At 49.9% G+C, this 14386-nt stretch overlaps 1 protein-coding gene across 3 annotated transcripts in view; it reads left to right on the top strand.

Annotated features, from left to right (window-relative positions):
* Positions 1 to 14386, top strand: part of LOC110498309 (histone-lysine N-methyltransferase NSD2) — a 79174-nt gene that overhangs the window by 33179 nt on the left and 31609 nt on the right. For all 3 annotated transcript variants that reach the window (XR_016489118.1, XM_036955443.2, XM_036955444.2), the window contains exons 12-14: positions 10376 to 10555; positions 11106 to 11262; positions 12003 to 12205. Coding sequence is in view for 2 of the 3 variants with exons in the window: in XM_036955443.2 (XP_036811338.2) it covers positions 10376 to 10555; positions 11106 to 11262; positions 12003 to 12205 (540 nt within the window). In the remaining variant the exon portion in view is untranslated. The remainder of the gene's footprint in view (positions 1 to 10375; positions 10556 to 11105; positions 11263 to 12002; positions 12206 to 14386) is intronic.

Raw genomic sequence — 14386 nt, 5'->3', positions numbered from 1 at the left:
TGTGTGTGTGTGTGGGTAGAGTCCAGTGAGTGTGTGTGTGGGTAGAGTCCAGTGAGGGTGTGTGTGGGTAGAGTCCAGTGAGGGTGTGTGGGTAGAGTCCAGTGAGTGTGTGTGTGTGTGTGGGTAGAGGCGAGTGAGTGTGTGTGTGTGGGTAGAGGCAAGTGAGTGTGTGTGTGTGGGTAGAGTCCAGTGAGTGTGTGTGTGTGGGTAGAGGCAAGTGTGTGTGTGGGTAGAGGCAAGTGTGTGTGTGGGTAGAGGCAAGTGAGTGTGTGGGTAGAGGCAAGTGAGTGTGTGGGTAGAGGCAAGTGAGTGTGTGGGTAGAGGCAAGTGAGTGTGTGGGTAGAGGCAAGTGAGTTTGTGTGTGGGTAGAGGCAAGTGAGTGTGTGTGTGTGTGTGTGGGTAGAGGCAAGTGAGTGTGTGTGTGTGTGTGGGTAGAGTCCAGTGAGTGTGTGTGTGTGTGGGTAGAGGCAAGTGTGTGTGTGTGGGTAGAGGCAAGTGAGTGTGTGGGTAGAGGCAAGTGAGTGTGTGGGTAGAGGCAAGTGAGTGTGTGGGTAGAGGCAAGTGAGTGTGTGGGTAGAGGCAAGTGAGTGTGTGGGTAGAGGCGAGTGAGTGTGTGGGTAGAGGCGAGTGAGTGTGTGTGTGTGTGTGGGTAGAGGCAAGTGAGTGTGTGTGTGTGGGTAGAGGCAAGTGAGTGTGTGTGTGTGGGTAGAGGCAAGTGAGTGTGTGTGGGTAGAGTCCAGTGAGTGTGTGTGTGTGGGTAGAGTCCAGTGAGTGTGTGTGTGTTGGTAGAGGCAAGTGAGTGTGTGGGCAGAGGCAAGTGTGTGTGTGGGTAGAGGCAAGTGAGTGTGTGGGTAGAGGCGAGTGAGTGTGTGGGTAGAGGCGAGTGAGTGTGTGGGTAGAGGCGAGTGAGTGTGTGGGTAGAGGCGAGTGAGTGTGTGGGTAGAGGCGAGTGAGTGTGTGGGTAGAGGCGAGTGAGTGTGTGGGTAGAGGCGAGTGAGTGTGTGGGTAGAGGCGAGTGAGTGTGTGGGTAGAGGCGAGTGAGTGTGTGTGTGTGTAGAGGCGAGTGAGTGTGTGTGTGTAGAGGCGAGTGAGTGAGTGTGAGTGTGTGTGTGTAGAGGCGAGTGAGTGAGTGTGTGTGTGTGTGTGTAGAGGCGAGTGAGTGAGTGTGTGTGTGTGTGTGTAGAGGCGAGTGAGTGTGTGTGTGGGTAGAGGCGAGTGAGTGTGTGTGTGGGTAGAGGCGAGTGAGTGTGTGTGTGGGTAGAGGCGAGTGAGTGTGTGTGTGGGTAGAGGCGAGTGAGTGTGTGTGTGGGTAGAGGCGAGTGAGTGTGTGTGTGTGGGTAGAGGCGAGTGAGTGTGTGTGTGGGTAGAGGCGAGTGAGTGTGTGGGTGTGTGGGTAGAGTCCAGTGAGTGTGTGTGTGTGGGTAGAGTCCAGTGAGTGTGTGTGTGTGGGTAGAGTCCAGTGTGTGTGGGTAGAGTCCAGTGTGTGTGTGTGTGGGTAGAGTCCAGTGAGTGTGTGTGTGGGTAGAGTCCAGTGAGTGTGTGTGTGGGTAGAGTCCAGTGAGTGTGTGTGTGTGGGTAGAGTCCAGTGAGTGTGTGTGTGTGGGTAGAGTCCAGTGAGTGTGTGTGTGTGGGTAGAGTCCAGTGAGTGTGTGTGTGTGGGTAGAGGCAAGTGAGTGTGTGGGTAGAGGCAAGTGAGTGTGTGTGTGTGTGTGTGTGGGTAGAGTCCAGTGAGTGTGTGTGTGTGTGTGGGTAGAGTCCAGTGAGTGTGTGTGTGTGTGGGTAGAGGCGAGTGAGTGTGTGTGTGTGGGTAGAGGCAAGTGAGTGTGTGTGTGTGGGTAGAGTCCAGTGAGTGTGTGTGTGTGGGTAGAGGCAAGTGAGTGTGTGGGTAGAGGCAAGTGTGTGTGTGGGTAGAGGCAAGTGAGTGTGTGGGTAGAGGCAAGTGAGTGTGTGGGTAGAGGCAAGTGAGTGTGTGGGTAGAGGCAAGTGAGTGTGTGGGTAGAGGCGAGTGAGTGTGTGGGTAGAGGCGAGTGAGTGTGTGGGTAGAGGCGAGTGAGTGTGTGGGTAGAGGCGAGTGAGTGTGTGGGTAGAGGCGAGTGAGTGTGTGGGTAGAGGCGAGTGAGTGTGTGGGTAGAGGCGAGTGAGTGTGTGGGTAGAGGCGAGTGAGTGTGTGGGTAGAGGCGAGTGAGTGTGTGGGTAGAGGCGAGTGAGTGTGTGGGTAGAGGCGAGTGAGTGTGTGGGTAGAGGCGAGTGTGTGTGTAGAGGCGAGTGAGTGAGTGTATGTGTGTGTGTGTAGAGGCGAGTGAGTGAGTGAGTGTGTGTGTGTAGAGGCGAGTGAGTGAGTGTGTGTGTGTGTGTGTAGAGGCGAGTGAGTGTGTGTGTGGGTAGAGGCGAGTGAGTGTGTGTGTGGGTAGAGGCGAGTGAGTGTGTGTGTGGGTAGAGGCGAGTGAGTGTGTGTGTGGGTAGAGGCGAGTGAGTGTGTGTGTGGGTAGAGGCGAGTGAGTGTGTGGGTGTGTGGGTAGAGTCCAGTGAGTGTGTGTGTGGGTAGAGTCCAGTGTGTGTGGGTAGAGTCCAGTGTGTGTGTGTGTGGGTAGAGTCCAGTGTGTGTGTGTGTGGGTAGAGTCCAGTGTGTGTGTGTGTGGGTAGAGTCCAGTGAGTGTGTGTGTGGGTAGAGTCCAGTGAGTGTGTGTGTGGGTAGAGTCCAGTGAGTGTGTGTGTGTGGGTAGAGTCCAGTGAGTGTGTGGGTAGAGTCCAATGAGTGTGTGTGTGTGTGTGTGGGTAGAGTCCAGTGAGTGTGTGTGTGTGTGTGTGGGGGTAGAGTCCAGTGTGGGTAGAGTCCAGTGAGTGTGTGTGTGGGTAGAGTCCAGTGAGTGTGTGTGTGGGTAGAGTCCAGTGAGGGTGTGTGTGGGTAGAGTCCAGTGAGGGTGTGTGGGTAGAGTCCAGTGAGTGTGTGTGTGGGTAGAGTCCAGTGAGTGTGTGTGTGGGTAGAGTCCAGTGAGTGTGTGTGTGGGTAGAGTCCAGTGAGTGTGTGTGTGTGTGTGGGTAGAGTCCAGTGAGTGTGTGTGTGTGTGTGTGTGTGGGTAGAGTCCAGTGAGTGTGTGTGTGTGTGTGTGGGTAGAGTCCAGTGAGTGTGTGTGTGTGGGTAGAGTCCAGCGAGTGTGTGTGTGTGGGTAGAGTCCAGCGAGTGTGTGTGTGTGGGTAGAGTCCAGCGAGGGTGTATTGGTAGAGTCCAGCGAGGGTGTGTGGGTAGAGTCCAGCGAGGGTGTGTGTGGGTAGAGTCCAGCGAGTGTGTGTGTGTGGGTAGAGTCCAGCGAGTGTGTGTGTGTGTGGGTAGAGTCCAGTGAGGGTGTGTGGGTAGAGTCCAGTGAGGGTGTGTGGGTAGAGTCCAGTGAGGGTGTGTGGGTAGAGTCCAGTGAGGGTGTGTGGGTAGAGTCCAGTGAGGGTGTGGGTAGAGTCCAGTGAGGGTGTGGGTAGAGTCCAGTGAGGGTGTGTGGGTAGAGTCCAGTGAGGGTGTGTGGGTAGAGTCCAGTGAGGGTGTGTGGGTAGAGTCCAGTGAGGGTGTGTGGGTAGAGTCCAGTGAGGGTGTGTGGGTAGAGTCCAGTGAGGGTGTGTGGGTAGAGTCCAGTGAGGGTGTGTGGGTAGAGTCCAGTGAGTGTGTGTGTGTGTGTGGGGGTAGAGTCCAGTGTGGGTAGAGTCCAGTGAGTGTGTGTGTGGGTAGATTCCAGTGAGTGTGTGTGTGGGTAGAGTCCAGTGAGGGTGTGTGTGGGTAGAGTCCAGTGAGGGTGTGTGGGTAGAGTCCAGTGAGGGTGTGTGGGTAGAGTCCAGTGAGTGTGTGTGTGTGGGTAGAGTCCAGTGAGTGTGTGTGTGTGTGTGTGTGGGTAGAGTCCAGTGAGTGTGTGTGTGTGTGTGGGTAGAGTCCAGTGAGTGTGTGTGTGTGTGGGTAGAGTCCAGTGAGTGTGTGTGTGTGGGTAGAGGCAAGTGTGTGTGTGGGTAGAGGCAAGTGTGTGTGTGGGTAGAGGCAAGTGAGTGTGTGGGTAGAGGCAAGTGAGTGTGTGGGTAGAGGCAAGTGAGTGTGTGGGTAGAGGCAAGTGAGTGTGTGGGTAGAGGCAAGTGAGTGTGTGGGTAGAGGCAAGTGAGTTTGTGTGTGGGTAGAGGCAAGTGAGTGTGTGTGTGTGTGTGTGGGTAGAGGCGAGTGAGTGTGTGTGTGTGGGTAGAGGCAAGTGAGTGTGTGTGTGTGTGTGGGTAGAGTCCAGTGAGTGTGTGTGTGTGTGGGTAGAGGCAAGTGTGTGTGTGTGGGTAGAGGCAAGTGAGTGTGTGGGTAGAGGCAAGTGAGTGTGTGGGTAGAGGCAAGTGAGGGTGTGTGGGTAGAGTCCAGTGAGGGTGTGTGGGTAGAGTCCAGTGAGGGTGTGTGGGTAGAGTCCAGTGAGTGTGTGTGTGGGTAGATTCCAGTGAGTGTGTGTGTGGGTAGAGTCCAGTGAGGGTGTGTGTGGGTAGAGTCCAGTGAGGGTGTGTGGGTAGAGTCCAGTGAGGGTGTGTGGGTAGAGTCCAGTGAGTGTGTGTGTGTGGGTAGAGTCCAGTGAGTGTGTGTGTGTGTGTGGGTAGAGTCCAGTGAGTGTGTGTGTGTGTGGGTAGAGGCGAGTGAGTGTGTGTGTGTGGGTAGAGGCAAGTGAGTGTGTGTGTGTGGGTAGAGTCCAGTGAGGGTGTGTGGGTAGAGTCCAGTGAGGGTGTGTGGGTAGAGTCCAGTGAGGGTGTGTGGGTAGAGTCCAGTGAGGGTGTGTGGGTAGAGTCCAGTGAGGGTGTGTGGGTAGAGTCCAGTGAGTGTGTGTGTGTGTGTGGGGGTAGAGTCCAGTGTGGGTAGAGTCCAGTGAGTGTGTGTGTGGGTAGATTCCAGTGAGTGTGTGTGTGGGTAGAGTCCTGTGAGGGTGTGTGTGGGTAGAGTCCAGTGAGGGTGTGTGGGTAGAGTCCAGTGAGGGTGTGTGGGTAGAGTCCAGTGAGTGTGTGTGTGTGGGTAGAGTCCAGTGAGTGTGTGTGTGTGTGTGTGTGTGGGTAGAGTCCAGTGAGTGTGTGTGTGTGTGTGGGTAGAGTCCAGTGAGTGTGTGTGTGGGTAGAGTCCAGTGAGGGTGTGTGTGGGTAGAGTCCAGTGAGGGTGTGTGGGTAGAGTCCAGTGAGTGTGTGTGTGTGTGTGGGTAGAGGCGAGTGAGTGTGTGTGTGTGGGTAGAGGCAAGTGAGTGTGTGTGTGTGGGTAGAGTCCAGTGAGTGTGTGTGTGTGGGTAGAGGCAAGTGTGTGTGTGGGTAGAGGCAAGTGTGTGTGTGGGTAGAGGCAAGTGAGTGTGTGGGTAGAGGCAAGTGAGTGTGTGGGTAGAGGCAAGTGAGTGTGTGGGTAGAGGCAAGTGAGTGTGTGGGTAGAGGCAAGTGAGTTTGTGTGTGGGTAGAGGCAAGTGAGTGTGTGTGTGTGTGTGTGGGTAGAGGCAAGTGAGTGTGTGTGTGTGTGTGGGTAGAGTCCAGTGAGTGTGTGTGTGTGTGGGTAGAGGCAAGTGTGTGTGTGTGGGTAGAGGCAAGTGAGTGTGTGGGTAGAGGCAAGTGAGTGTGTGGGTAGAGGCAAGTGAGTGTGTGGGTAGAGGCAAGTGAGTGTGTGGGTAGAGGCAAGTGAGTGTGTGGGTAGAGGCGAGTGAGTGTGTGGGTAGAGGCGAGTGAGTGTGTGGGTAGAGGCGAGTGAGTGTGTGGGTAGAGGCGAGTGAGTGTGTGGGTAGAGGCGAGTGAGTGTGTGGGTAGAGGCGAGTGAGTGTGTGGGTAGAGGCGAGTGAGTGTGTGGGTAGAGGCGAGTGAGTGTGTGGGTAGAGGCGAGTGAGTGTGAGTGTGTGTGTAGAGGCGAGTGAGTGAGTGTGTGTGTGTGTAGAGGCGAGTGAGTGTGTGTGTGGGTAGAGGCGAGTGAGTGTGTGTGTGGGTAGAGGCGAGTGAGTGTGTGTGTGGGTAGAGGCGAGTGAGTGTGTGTGTGGGTAGAGGCGAGTGAGTGTGTGTGTGTGGGTAGAGGCGAGTGAGTGTGTGTGTGTGGGTAGAGGCGAGTGAGTGTGTGTGTGGGTAGAGGCGAGTGAGTGTGTGGGTAGAGGCAAGTGAGTGTGTGGGTGTGTGGGTAGAGTCCAGTGAGTGTGTGTGTGGGTAGAGTCCAGTGAGTGTGTGTGTGTGGGTAGAGTCCAGTGTGTGTGGGTAGAGTCCAGTGAGTGTGTGTGTGGGTAGAGTCCAGTGTGTGTGGGTAGAGTCCAGTGAGTGTGTGTGTGGGTAGAGTCCAGTGAGTGTGTGTGTGGGTAGAGTCCAGTGAGTGTGTGTGTGGGTAGAGTCCAGTGAGTGTGTGTGTGTGGGTAGAGTCCAGTGAGTGTGTGTGTGTGGGTAGAGTCCAGTGAGTGTGTGTGTGTGTGTGTGTGTGTGTGTGTGTGTGTGGGTAGAGTCCAGTGAGTGTGTGTGTGTGTGTGTGTGGGGGTAGAGTCCAGTGTGGGTAGAGTCCAGTGAGTGTGTGTGTGGGTAGAGTCCAGTGAGTGTGTGTGTGGGTAGAGTCCAGTGAGTGTGTGTGTGGGTAGAGTCCAGTGAGGGTGTGTGTGGGTAGAGTCCAGTGAGGGTGTGTGGGTAGAGTCCAGTGAGTGTGTGTGTGTGGGTAGAGTCCAGTGAGTGTGTGTGTGTGTGTGTGGGTAGAGTCCAGTGAGTGTGTGTGTGTGTGTGTGTGTGGGTAGAGTCCAGTGAGTGTGTGTGTGTGTGTGGGTAGAGTCCAGTGAGTGTGTGGGTAGAGTCCAGCGAGTGTGTGTTTGTGTGGGTAGAGTCCAGCGAGTGTGTGTGTGTGGGTAGAGTCCAGCGAGGGTGTATTGGTAGAGTCCAGCGAGGGTGTATTGGTAGAGTCCAGCGAGGGTGTGTGGGTAGAGTCCAGCGAGGGTGTGTGTGGGTAGAGTCCAGCGAGTGTGTGTGTGTGGGTAGAGTCCAGCGAGTGTGTGTGTGGGTAGAGTCCAGTGAGGGTGTGTGGGTAGAGTCCAGTGAGGGTGTGTGGGTAGAGTCCAGTGAGGGTGTGTGGGTAGAGTCCAGTGAGGGTGTGGGTAGAGTCCAGTGAGGGTGTGGGTAGAGTCCAGTGAGGGTGTGTGGGTAGAGTCCAGTGAGGGTGTGTGGGTAGAGTCCAGTGAGGGTGTGTGGGTAGAGTCCAGTGAGGGTGTGTGGGTAGAGTCCAGTGAGGGTGTGTGGGTAGAGTCCAGTGAGGGTGTGTGGGTAGAGTCCAGTGAGGGTGTGTGGGTAGAGTCCAGTGAGGGTGTGTGGGTAGAGTCCAGTGAGGGTGTGGGTAGAGTCCAGTGAGGGTGTGTGGGTAGAGTCCAGTGAGTGTGTGTGTGGGTAGAGTCCAGTGAGTGTGTGTGTGGGTAGAGTCCAGTGAGTGTGTGTGTGGGTAGAGTCCAGTGAGGGTGTGTGTGGGTAGAGTCCAGTGAGGGTGTGTGGGTAGAGTCCAGTGACTGTGTGTGGGGGGGTACAGTCCAGTGTGGGTGGAGTCCAGTGAGTGTGTGTGTGTGGGTAGAGTCCAGTGAGTGTGTGTGTGTGTGTGTGTGTGTGGGTAGAGTCCAGTGAGTGTGTGTGTGTGTGTGGGTAGAGTCCAGTGAGTGTGTGTGTGTGTGTGGGTAGAGTCCAGTGAGTGTGTGTGTGTGGGTAGAGTCCAGCGAGTGTGTGTGTGTGTGGGTAGAGTCCAGCGAGGGTGTATTGGTAGAGTCCAGCGAGGGTGTGTGGGTAGAGTCCAGCGAGGGTGTGTGTGGGTAGAGTCCAGCGAGGGTGTGTGTGGGTAGAGTCCAGCGAGTGTGTGTCTGTGGGTAGAGTCCAGCGAGTGTGTGTGTGGGTAGAGTCCAGTGAGGGTGTGTGGGTAGAGTCCAGTGAGGGTGTGTGGGTAGAGTCCAGTGAGGGTGTGTGGGTAGAGTCCAGTGAGGGTGTGTGGGTAGAGTCCAGTGAGGGTGTGTGGGTAGAGTCCAGTGAGGGTGTGTGGGTAGAGTCCAGTGAGGGTGTGTGGGTAGAGTCCAGTGAGGGTGTGTGGGTAGAGTCCAGTGAGGGTGTGTGGGTAGAGTCCAGTGAGGGTGTGGGTAGAGTCCAGTGAGGGTGTGTGGGTAGAGTCCAGTGAGGGTGTGTGGGTAGAGTCCAGTGTGGAGTGCAATAGAGATTGCTTCATCTGTGGATCTGTTTGGGCGGTATGCAAATTGGAGTGGGTCTAGGGTTTCTGGGATAATGGTGTTGATGTGAGCCATTACAAGCCTTTCAAAGCACTTTGTGGCTACGAACGTGAGTGCTACGGGTTTGTAGTCATTTAGGCAGGTTGCCTTTGTGTTCTGGGCACAGGGGCTATGGTGGTCTGCTTGAAGCATGTTGGTATATAGCCTTATAGAACCACCATGGAGCTGGAGGCCTGCTCCTTTACCCTCCTTTGTCTGGATCTCCTCCTTACAGCAGCCTTGTAAAACCACCATGGAGCTGGAGGCCTGCTCCTTTACCCTCCTTTGTCTGGATCTCCTCCTTATAGCAGCCTTGTAGAACCACCATGGAGCTGGAGGCCTACAATACATCATGATATTTGCCTGTTTCCAGTTAGTTTTTCACTTCCTCTTCATCCATTTGGTTGTTAGTGTTCAGAGTTTATAATTGTTTTTATTGATGCGATGATAGGCTATAGGTCAGTCTTTATTGGTCACATGCGTGCGACGCTTACATGTTTTACATTGAGGGAATGTTTTTCCTAAACAAATGAGGGATTTCTGAAAAATTTACTTTTCAGTCAGTGAAACAAGTAAAAAACATGGCTGAAATTGTTGCAGCTTCAGCATGGACAACTGATAAACACCTGCCGTCTTTCCACTGCAGAAGGGAGGAGAGAGACTATGGGCACCAATCACACAGGCACCTGCGGGCTTTTTCTTTTTTACACAGCATGGCCATCTTGAGTCATTTGGGTGTCTTAATTATTCAATCAAACAGTGTGCTTAAAGCGTCCGACATGCTCAGTGCAAATAGTTTATTTTATTCAAAAACACAGGGTGGAACAATTAATGTTTTAAAATTGATTGGTCTGGGGGGGAAAAAAATCAGCTTTAGACACAGAACTCTCGGTCGACCAACATTTATTTTGGGAGGGAGGGGGGACAGCCCTAGAGATCTGACTGTCCATGGTCTATGATGTCAGTTGTGTTAATATCATGTGGTGTATTGTAGGTAAGCTGATGTCAGGTGTGTTAATATCATGGTGTATTGTAGGTAAGCTGATGTCAGGTGTGTTAACTTCTTGCTCCTACCTGAGACGCAGATGTCTCAACTACACACCTGGAAATGCAAATGCGCTACGCTAAATGTACTCGTTAAAACTCAAAACGTTCATTAAAATACACATGCAGGGTATTGAATTAAAGCTACACTCGTTGTGATTCTAGCCAACAAGTCAGATTTTTAAAATGCTTTTCGGCGAAAGCATGAGAAGCTATTATCTGATAGCATGCAACACCCCAAAATGCCTGAAGGCGACGTAAACAAAATAATTAGCGTAGCCGGCGCTACACAAAAACGCAGAAATAAAATATAAAACATTCATTACCTTTGATGATATTCTTTGTTGGCACTCCTATATGTTCCATAAACATCACAAATTGGTCTTTTTCCCGATTAAATCCGTCCATGAATGCCCAAAATATCAATTTGTATAGCCTGTCTGCATCAGGAAAAAAGCTCTCTTCCAACACGCAACGTCATGTTTAAAAATTATATAAGTTGCCTATATTCTTTGACAAAACACTTCAACCTACTTTTATAACCCAACTTTAGGTATTTGTAAACGTTAATAAGCGATCAAATTGATCACTAGGCGATCTGTATTCAATAGCAGCTACACAAGAAAACAGTGTCAATTTTTCAATCTTCCAAAATCGATTGAGGTAGGCTGGATGGAATGACGGATCTATTGGTAATGTCTCAAAGGATTTTTGAGATAGAAAATGAAAATGACGTTTTTGGCGACATCGTGTGGAAGCTGTAGGAATTGCATCCGTCTCCATATTAAATTTGGTTTCCTTTAAACAATCCATGAAAGGGGCGCATGGATACTTTTTTCAGATTTCAGTGACCAGTTTTTCTTGCGCTTTTCGATGAAACACACGCTCTGTTATAGTCACAGCCGTGATTTAACCAGTTTTAGAAACTTCAGAGTGTTTTCTATCCACACATACTAATCATATGCATATACTATATTCCTGGCATGAGTAGCAGGACGCTGAAATGTTGCGCGATTTTTAACAATGTTCGAAAAAGGAGGGGGTAGGATAAAGAGGTTTATAATGGTGTATTGTAGGTAAGCTGATGTCAGGTGTGTTAATATCGTGGTGTATTGTAGGTAAGCTGATGCGTTGCCTGCGCTGTCCGGTGGCGTACCATACAGGAGAGGTGTGTGTTGCGGCTGGCAGTGAGATGTTGACCCCCACCACCATCATCTGCACCAACCATTTCTCACCCAAGAAGGGCTACAGCCACCACTCGCATGTCAACGTCAGCTGGTGCTTCGTCTGCTCCAAAGGTACAGATGCACAACTACACAGATGAACAGCCACTAACTAGTCAACTTGTCCATTGTTTGGTCAATAGACTGTTGGTCGACAGGTCTTTTTGTTGTTGTCGCGCAGTAGCATATAGAGTGCATTCAGACCCCTTGACTTTCCCCCCCCCCTCATCAATCTACAAACAATACCCCATAATGACATCACAATACCCCACAATGACATCACAATACCCCATAATGACAAAGCACAAAAAACAGATTCCTTATTTACATAAGTATTCAGACCCTTTGCTATGAGACTAAATAGAGCTCAGGTGCATCCTTTCTATTGATCATCCTTTAGATGTTTCTGCAATTGTTTTGGAGTGCACCTGTGGTAAATTCTATTGATTGGACATGATTTGGAAAGACACACCTGTCTATGTAATGTCCCACAGTTGACAGTGCATGTCAGAGCAGAAACCACCACTCACATGTCAGCTACACAATTGTGTTCTGAACAGTAGTTAGTCTGTAGTCCAAGCAGGAGAGACGTGTTGCCTTGTGTTCTAAGTCTGTGTGTGTGTAGGTGGCCAGCTCCTGTGCTGTGAGTCGTGTCCAGCAGCGTTCCATCCAGACTGTCTGAACATCGCCATGCCGGATGGCAGCTGGTTCTGTAACGACTGCCGCGCCGGAAAGAAACCCAAATACAGAGACATCATCTGGGTCAAGCTGGGCAACTACAGGTCAGTGCAGAGACCTGGCCAACTTTTTTACATTTAATTTTTTATTTCACCTTTATTTAACCAGGTAGGCTAGTTGAGAACAAGTTATCATTTACAACTGCGACCTGGCCAAGATAAAACACAGCAGTTCAACACATACAACAACACAGAGTTACACATGGAATAAACAAACAATCAATAATACAGTAGAAAAATCTATATACAGCATGTGCAAATGAGGTAGGATAATAATAGGCCATGGTGGCGAAGTAATTACAATATAGCATTTAAACACTGGAATGGTAGATGTGCAGAAGATTAATGAATGTGCAAGTAGAGATACTGGGGTGCAAAGGAGCAAGATAAATAAATATATACAGTATGGGGATGAGGTAGATAGATTGGTTGTTTACAGATGGGCTATGTACAGTTTCAGTGATCTGTGAGCTGCTCTGACATCTGGTGCTTAAAGCTAGTGAGGGAGGTAAGTGTGTCCAGCTTCAGAGAGTTTTGCAGTTCGTTCCAGTCATTGGCAGCAGAGAACTGGAAGGAGAGGCGGCCAAAGGAAGAATTGGCTTTGGGGGTGTCCAGTGAGATATACCTGCTGGAGCGCGTGCTATGGGTAGGTGCTGCTATGGTGACCAGTGAGCTGAGATATGGCGGAGCTTTACCTAGCAGAGACTACGGGTCAGTCAGCAGTATGTTTGTGTAGAGCACTGCCTCCTCTCTCCCTTGGCCTAACTAACCCTAACCCTGTCCAGGTGGTGGCCTGCAGAGATACATCACCCTCGGAACATCCCCACCAACATCCAGCACCTTCGCCACGAGATCGGAGAGTTCCCAGTTTTCTTCTTTGGTTCTAAGGACTACTTCTGGACGCACCAGGGCCGAGTTTTCCCCTACATGGAGGGAGACAGGGGCAGCAGGTTCCAGAAGAATGGGATAGGGAAGGTCTTCAAGAACGGTGAGCTGGAATATACAGCTCATGATCATATTGTATCCTCAAAGCCAGGGTTTCCCTAACTCTGTCCTGCCAATCCCCCACCCGTTAGCCGTTGTGTCGTGACTAGGAACAGCCCTTAGCCGTGGTATATTGGTATATATATTAGCCGTGGTATATTGGTATATATATTAGCCGTGGTATGTTGGTATATATATTAGCCGTGGTATATTGGTATATATATTAGCCGTGGTATATTGGTATATACAGTGCCTTGCGAAAGTATTCGGCCCCCTTGAACTTTGCGACCTTTTGCCACATTTCAGGCTTCAAACATAAAGATATAAAACTGTATTTTTTTGTGAAGAATCAACAACAAGTGGGACACAATCATGAAGTGGAACGACATTTATTGGATATTTCAAACTTTTTTAACAAATCAAAAACTGAAAAATTGGGCGTGCAAAATTATTCAGCCCCCTTAAGTTAATACTTTGTAGCGCCACCTTTTGCTGCGATTACAGCTGTAAGTCTGTATGTCTCTATCAGTTTTGCACATCGAGAGACTGACATTTTTTCCCATTCCTCCTTGCAAAACAGCTCGAGCTCAGTGAGGTTGGATGGAGAGCATTTGTGAACAGCAGTTTTCATTTCTTTCCACAGATTCTCGATTGGATTCAGGTCTGGACTTTGACTTGGCCATTCTAACACCTGGATATGTTTATTTTTGAACCATTCCATTGTAGATTTTGCTTTATGTTTTGGATCATTGTCTTGTTGGAAGACAAATCTCCGTCCCAGTCTCAGGTCTTTTGCAGACTCCATCAGGTTTTCTTTCAGAATGGTCCTGTATTTGGCTCCATCCATCTTCCCATCAATTTTAACCGTCTTCCCTGTCCCTGCTGAAGAAAAGCAGGCTCAAACCATGATGCTGCCACCACCATGTTTGACAGTGGGGATGGTGTGTTCAGCTGTGTTGCTTTTACGCCAAACATAACATTTTGCATTGTTGCCAAAAAGTTCAATTTTGGTTTCATCTGACCAGAGCACCTTCTTCCACATGTTTGGTGTGTCTCCCAGGTGGCTTGTGGCAAACTTTAAACAACACTTTTTATGGATATCTTTAAGAAATGGCTTTCTTCTTGCCACTCTTCCATAAAGGCCAGATTTGTGCAATATACGACTGATTGTTGTCCTATGGACAGAGTCTCCCACCTCAGCTGTAGATCTCTGCAGTTCATCCAGAGTGATCATGGGCCTCTTGGCTGCATCTCTGATCAGTCTTCTCCTTGTATGAGCTGAAAGTTTAGAGGGACGGCCAGGTCTTGGTAGATTTGCAGTGGTCTGATACTCCTTCCATTTCAATGTTATCGCTTGCACAGTGCTCCTTGGGATGTTTAAAGCTTGGGAAATCTTTTTGTATCCAAATCCGGCTTTAAACTTCTTCACAACAGTATCTCGGACCTGCCTGGTGTGTTCCTTGTTCTTCATGATGCTTTCTTGCGCTTTTGACGGACCTCTGAGACTATCACAGTGCAGGTGCATTTATACGGAGACTTGATTACACACAGGTGGATTGTATTTATCATCATTAGTCATTTAGGTCAACATTGGATCATTCAGAGATCCTCACTGAACTTCTGGAGAGAGTTTGCTGCACTGAAAGTAAAGGGGATGAATTATTTTGCACGCCCAATTTTTCCGTTTTTGATTTGTTAAAAAAGTTTGAAATATCCAATAAATGTCGTTCCACTTCATGATTGTGTCCCACTTGTTGTTGATTCTTCACAAAAAAATACAGTTTTATATCTTTGTTTGAAGCCTGAAATGTGGCAAAAGGTCGCAAAGTTCAAGGGGGCCGAATATTTTCGCAAGGCACTGTATATTAGCCGTGGTATATTGGTATATATATTAGCCATGGTATATTGGTATATATATTAGCCGTGGTATATTGGTATATATATTAGCCGTGGTATATTGGTATATATATTAGCCGTGGTATATTGACACCCCTTTGGGCCTTATTGCTTAATTATAGTATCACTTACAGTAACTATCAACATGCGTACATAACATGGTCAAAGGTATGTGGACACCCTTCAAATGAGTGAATTAGGCTATTTTAGCCACACCTGTTGCTGACGGTGTATAAAATCGAGCATACAGCCATACAGTCTCCATAGACAAACATTGGCAGTAGAATGG

Source organism: Oncorhynchus mykiss, chromosome 19 (assembly GCF_057628025.1).
Source record: "Oncorhynchus mykiss isolate SJ-2025 chromosome 19, ASM5762802v1, whole genome shotgun sequence".
Taxonomy (NCBI): Eukaryota; Metazoa; Chordata; class Actinopteri; order Salmoniformes; family Salmonidae; genus Oncorhynchus; species Oncorhynchus mykiss.
The sequence above is the reverse complement of the archived record's forward strand: the minus strand, read 5'-3'. Positions and strand labels throughout refer to the sequence as shown.